The 6721-nt window shown below is 44.7% G+C and overlaps 1 protein-coding gene across 1 annotated transcript; it reads left to right on the top strand.

The window, feature by feature from the left end:
• Positions 1-4760: 4760 nt before the first annotated feature.
• On the top strand, positions 4761-5729 carry LOC138249526 (taste receptor type 2 member 40-like). The gene has a single exon (XM_069203476.1). It carries the CDS (start codon positions 4761-4763, stop codon positions 5727-5729), a length of 969 nt encoding a protein of 322 aa, XP_069059577.1.
• The last annotated feature ends 992 nt before the right edge of the window (positions 5730-6721 follow it).

Consider the following 6721-nt stretch of genomic DNA (forward strand, 5'->3'; position numbering starts at 1 on the left):
TATGGCTCAATTCATGCCCTTCTCTGGCATAAGTGGGCCGATGACTTCATACTACACATATGAAATGTTCCGATCAATGCAGCAGTCATTGCGTTGCAATGGAAGTCCACTTGACAAGGCTACTCACTGAACCTTACTCCATCAGAGAGCACTCGTCATGGCAAGCAGGCAGGTGCTTGTGCTCCAAGGCAAATGGTCTTGGATTCCCTGGGTGATGTCCCCTCACCCAGCTGAGTGACTAGCAGTCCATGGTCCCCAATCTAAGTCACAAGCAGAAATCTTGCATGGCTTCTCCTCCTCACACAGCCCATCTGACTGCTTTCCATTTTTGGGATCTCAAGCTCCCCACTTATAGTCAATTTCCAGACACCAAATGTGATTTTGAGTCTAATTCTTTGAAGTTTATGTTGTGGGCCTGCTTCCTTTTGAAGTGCCCAATCTTCTGCCCTCTCTTCCTCTTGAAAGCAGTTTGTAACAGCAGGAGGGACTCCGCACCATAAATATGAGTCCCCTCATTTGTGATGACAGTGAGATGCTTTTTAGCAATGGTCAACCATTACCACTGTTTCATCAAGAAAATAACCACACTTGCGTCTCCACTGTTAGGGCAAGTGAAACAGTCCATTCCCTGGGCGTGGGAATATAAGCATGAGAAAGCGTTCCAAAGAAGATCCCTGCCTGCAGGTACCACTCTGGGAAACTTTGACCCAAGGAAACACTCAGATTTTGCGATGGATGGTAGCCCAACAGGCCAAGTGCTGTTCTTTCTCAAAAGGAGGCCTGCGGTGAGTAGGCTCAAGTAGCACATGCCAGACGTGTCATCACCCAAACACAACAGCCGTATTTGCAGACTGAAAAGGAAAACATAGCCATTTACTGGAGGTGTCTGCATTTCCATTTATATATATATGGGCACCCTATTATTGTCTAGAAAGACCATAAACCATCATCCCATTATTTAAAGGTTTGGCATCCAAACCACGGCCCTGGATAGAAAAATGTATATTACAACTACAGGAGTGTTCTTACTCAGTTGAATACAAGCTGGCTGCTCAGAACCCAGCAGACTATTTCTCATGACATTCTCAGTTTGCCGCCTGTAAAGTAGAATATGCAAGAGCTCAGGAAACAAAGTGTGTAAGACTAGTTGCAGAGACATCTTGGCTTGCCGATACCACTTGGCGAGATCCTGAGAGTCACCAAAGCAGATGATTGCCTACTATTAGCAGTAGAAGGGGCACAAAAGGGGGATTGGAAAATCTTCAAGGCAAATGTGTCAAATTGGACAGAAGAAAATCAACAGATTCTCTCGTCCTTGTATCATGTCTGACATGAGCTGGCTGTCTTTGCTGAAGGTAAAGACAGCCTCCTTTGAAGGCTTTGGCTGGTGATTCTTCACAGCCTGACTAGGCAGATTGTCCATCTTGGGCATGGAGAGCACCTGAGTATGGCCAAGACCTAGAGCTGTTCTGACATGAATGATCTGCCAAGCCATAGATAACCCGAGCCCCCCACCACACTATTATCGCAGAGGCAAATCCCCAGTGACCATGGGTCTGGGCCAGTGCTGACTTCAGGAGCATGCCAGATGGCTGCTACATGCTTGCAGTGACAGATGAACACTCCAGATCTCGAAGGTGGACATTTTTTCTACTACTGCTGCCAACTAAGGGATCCCAAAATTTGAGAAAATCGTGGTGATCCATAGACTCATCCACAAGATCCAAACTAACAATAGTCTTCCATTCTAGGGGCAGGAACTAGTGGACTACGTCAGATCAGTGTGGTTGAAGCATTGCAAGGTCACACCCCCAAGGCCCCAGGACAACTGCACAGCAGAATGTTTTAGAGTACTTTGTCAAATGTAGTCCGCATTGCTGACCTCACCAACCAGAATGTCGAGTGGGCCATTCATTCCTTCCTGAGAGAGTGCCATCAGAGTCTGCATATGATCATGGCCCTCACCCCAGGTCTAGCCCAACTGGGGTGGAGCGCTGTAGACATAATCACACATCATCCGGAATGGCTCTCAGAATGACTGTCAGGAGACCTAGCTTAACAATGCCGGTGGGAAAAGAATGCTATGATCTGCAGGGGCCAACGAGCAAAAATTAGAGAACTGCAGGCCCAAGGGATAGTATTGGTAGAAAAACAGATATCGAGGGAGCACATTCAGGCTCCCTATTGAACAAGCCTCATGCAGGGTCAGTCCAAAATAGGGCATTATTATTTTCTTCTGGAAGAGAGGCTGAGCGTAACGGTTTTTATAAGGTCCTGGAGTCACAGCCCAGACTTCCTAGGGTTGAAAGAAGTCAACAGCTCTGCAGGAGGTGGTGTGTGTCCCAATGGTGGTTTAACAGGGTTGCGGTAACCCAGTTAAAAACTAAGAGAATGGGGCTGCTTTTGCAGTACCCGGGTGTCGCAACGAAAGAAGAGAGGGCTGGACTTCTGCCCATGACCAGGATATCCATCGTGAGGAGGAGAAGGCCAGTGAGAAGCGTGAGAAGGAGAACGCCGGTGAGGAGTGCGAGGAGGAAAACGCCAGCGAGAAGCACCAGGAGAAGGACACCGGAGGATTAAGGCCAGAGACAGAGCCGAGGGGCACCAGGGAGCCAAAAGAGACAAGAGAACGTGACAGAGAAGCGGGACAGGACGTAAACTCCAGGTGTGGAGGTGTGTGCACGTTTCCACAACCCCACAGGGCACTGGTGGGACTGAGGAAGCGGGAAGGGCACTGGGGCAAACCAAAGCGGACACTAATAAAAGAGGGAATAAATCCCTATTCACCTGGGTGTTGGCGACACGGTTATTACATTGTGTGAGAATATAATGCGCATGTGCGTCACGGGGTGCACGGTACCACACAAATAATAAATTCCACCCAGAATCACTACTCACTTGACTCACCCGTACCTCCCTTCCCAGCACGTTATGTATATCTACGAGAAAGAAGGAGACAGGGTACACTTACCTGTTTTTCCCGATTCTGTTTTTTTTCACCTGGTCCCTCGAACGTTGGAGGGGACGTGAGAAGAGACAACAGACCTAAGGTAAGAGAAAAGAAACGAAAACGACTTCAGAAACGACCACTTAAAGAAAGAAAATAAAAGACAGGAATGGATGAGATTACTGACTTATATATCCAATACGGAAAATAAAACTCTAATAGAGATTGTTAAAACAATTGTGTATGTCTTCCTTGAATACCCCAAACAGAATCAGGTGGTCATGAGGTTGCTGAAGAAAATGAGATGCCGACAGTCAACCCACAAGCTGGAGCGATGACTGAACGACCTGATTCCAGCCAGGAAGTTCCCACCCAGAGGAATGTCTTTTCAGAGGAGGTTATGACTGAGCCCCAGAGCCAGTGAAGGAGTCATGACCGATACAATCTCCACGCAGACCCATCGCCCTCACAGAAGTAACATGACTTTGTGCGTTGAACAGTTGGTGTTTGGGGTCAGGGCATTTGTACTGAATGCTTGGACAATGTTATGTGGGAACCGTTTGTGTGAAATGTTGTTTGATGTATTTTTGGGAGGAGTGTGGTAATGCACAGCGCAATGCTGGGTTTATAGAGATGGCATAAGCCATGTGTACCGGGTGGGGTTTGATATGGTTGGTTTGCTCCGGGTGAAGGCTGTAGGCCATGGGTCCGATTAGTGTGCAGAGAACGAGTGAGTTGATTGGATTGTCATACTGTGATTGCTGCCCAAGGAGCCTCAACCCAAATCTCTAAGGATTTGCAGCACAGGTGCCTGCGGGTGCCAAGAATCTTGGCTTGGGGAGACATACAACCATTTCCTTTATTTTTCTCAGAAAGCCAGTCTAGAAAAAAAGGCAGGACAGTTCCTGTGACCCCACAGTCTGCAACCTAAACAGAAGGAGGTAGTGCACCAGCGGATGGAGTTAACTTGGGTGGCAGAGCCTACCCCAACCCCACCGACGTTCACTGAATATACATCTCTTTTATTTGGCCTGTACAAGTATGTTGCAGGGGATATACCGTCCGCTTACATACTTGACAACTCCAACTACGCTAGAGAAAAAAATATGCTACTTCTTGTTAATTTGTTTGCAAACTCATTGGCCTCCTATACATTGATATGGTGAATGCTGAAACCCATAGGACTTGATTCCTTTCATATGTGAGTGAAACACATTTCTTCATAATTAAGTCAGTAAGAAAGTCTAAGGAACAGCTTCAGTTCTGTTTCAGAAATTAATGAAGTTTGATGGATTTGTAGGAAGACACAGTAGGAAATACAATACAAACATTGACAACTTCAAGGTAAAATTAGAATTGCTTTTTGTGAAACAGGAAAACTAGAGTGAGATGCAAAGTCGAATTGTCCAACACAGAAAGCACATATCCTTTATCGATGTTCGATCCAAATGAAACACTCAAACGAAGTAAATAATGCATTTTGTTCTTTTTTTCAACATGTCCTCATCGGCTGAGGTGTCGGTCTTGTTGTTTTTGAATATGGGAATTTGCATTTCTGTTCTGAAATGCTTCAGTGCACCAGAGTGGATGCCTCGGGGCTTACGAGGTCTTTGTGTCAACAAGCTTCTGAGATTTGAATGCCTTTCATTCAATGCTTTCCATTGGAAATATATCCAAATGTTGCTTCCTGCACTTCAGCCCATAAAGCAAATGCCTTAGCGCCTCATCCCAGTGGCATATTATTGCAGACTTTCCTGCTACCTGGACCTGCTTGGTCCATCCCCCTACGATCTTGCTGGAAGAGGGATTGAAGATGAAGATGCTTGATGCATTGCAGGAGGTCATCCCAGGAATAGAGTGCTTGATTGGTATACTTGGTCATGCATTAATAGTTGGTGTAAATGTCCTAGACTGGAAGAGGAGCAAGAAGTTGAACATTAGCGATATAATCCTAACCAGCCTGGGCGTGTTCAGGCTATTCCTGCTTTCCACCAAGCTGGTGCAACATGCCATCCACCTGTCTCTCCCTGATGATAATGAAACTGTTGGAAGGATTTTACTAGCTGTAGATTTGAGCCTCGGCTACACCTGTTTCTGGCTGACCACATGGCTGTATGTGTTCTACTGTGTGAGGATTGCCAGCTTCACCCATCTGGTTTTCCTCTGGCTCAAGGAAAGAATCTCAAGGCTGATACCCCTTCTGATGGCATGCTCTGTGGTGATATCACTGGCATCGGGTCTACCAACCCCGTGGTACTTCTATCACTTGTGCTACTTCAATACCACCGACGGTACCAGCATCAGCGAGCCCGATTTGCAGGATGTTCACAGTTTAGAAGCGGGGGGTTGCTATTATGAGGAAATGGTCTATGTCTATACATTGGGGTATGCACTTCCTTTTGTCATCTTCTGCATCTCGTCAAGTCTCTTGGTGGCGTCCTTGGGCAGGCATACCTGGCAAATGGGGAAGAGTAATGATATTGGTTTGGGAAACTCTCACAAGGTGGCTCACTACAGGGCTGTCACAAGTGTGCTAGCTTTCACCTTCATCTTTCTGGTCTATTTCATCATCCTCATTTTCAAAGTCACCAACAGCATAACAGCACATAGTTTTTGGGAGTGGTTCAGCCCCATAGTGGAAGCGGCTTACCCTTCTGCCCACTGTGTTATCCTGATCCTCAGTAACTCCAAACTTAGAGTGGTGACAACTGGGATACTCTGTTGCATGAGCTGTAAGACTAAGCAGAGTGCTTCCAGCAACATCTCACAGATTTCTACCTAAAGGACATCTGCACATTAATTCAATCTCAAATACTTTGAATAAATGCCAACTAAATCATATACAACAGCATTCCTTAGCCTTTGGTCAGTGGATACGTGGGCTTGTGACTGAATAATATTAGAAGATTATTATATATGTATGTATATATGTGTATATATATGTATATATATAAATATATATATGTATGTGTTCTTTATAACAAACACATTTTTCCTGATATCTGTTTGTCCTAACTCTAAACAGGTGGCGTGTGTCCACATGTCAGGTAACCCATAATATATTTAGAAATGTTGCAGCTCCACAACAATCGCACGCTCACAGGTGGGCTTTAATTGCAAGTATCAATAACAGCAATGGATCTGTTGCTGTTATTAAACTGCCACTTCCAATCAAAGGCCATCTGTAAGAGTTTTTGGGACATTTCTAGGTCTCTCTCTTTCTCTCTCTCTCTCTCTATATATATAGACTTTGGCTATTGACAAAGACCGTAATGGTCGAAACGCGTTGCCAGGCTTAACAAGCCGGATTGAGGAATGTCTTTGAAGATTTAAATAAACTTCGTCATTATTCAGCAATTGCCGGGAGTGCCTTTTTTGTTATTATTCAATTCCTGACACACACATATATATATATATATATATATATATATATATATATATATATATATATATATATATGCAAAACAAAATTAAAGAAAATGTAACGCTCTATATATGTGAAGGAATTTGAAATTGAATGCTAAGAACTTAAATTGTATCATTAGCTATGTTCGGTGGTAGCAAACATAGTCTAGTATGGAGGATCGAAGCACTGGTTCATGCAGGCAAAAAGAGAGCATGCATTAAGAGTAAAGAAGACCAGTGATGTCATACATGCCAACAGACCCGATTCAGTTGCGAGACTCCCGATTTTTGTGAGCCAAAAAAACAGCTTTATTTTAGCAGTCTTCCACCTAAAATTGCTTCTGCTTCAATAGAAGTCTATAGGGAAAA

This window comes from Pleurodeles waltl, chromosome 8, assembly GCF_031143425.1.
Source record: "Pleurodeles waltl isolate 20211129_DDA chromosome 8, aPleWal1.hap1.20221129, whole genome shotgun sequence".
NCBI classification, from domain to species: Eukaryota; Metazoa; Chordata; class Amphibia; order Caudata; family Salamandridae; genus Pleurodeles; species Pleurodeles waltl.

Bases quoted from the DNA above. Each gene is read 5' to 3' on its own strand.
- LOC138249526 (XM_069203476.1), top strand. From the start codon at position 4,761: ATGAAGATGCTTGATGCATTGCAGGAGGTCATCCCAGGAATAGAGTGC.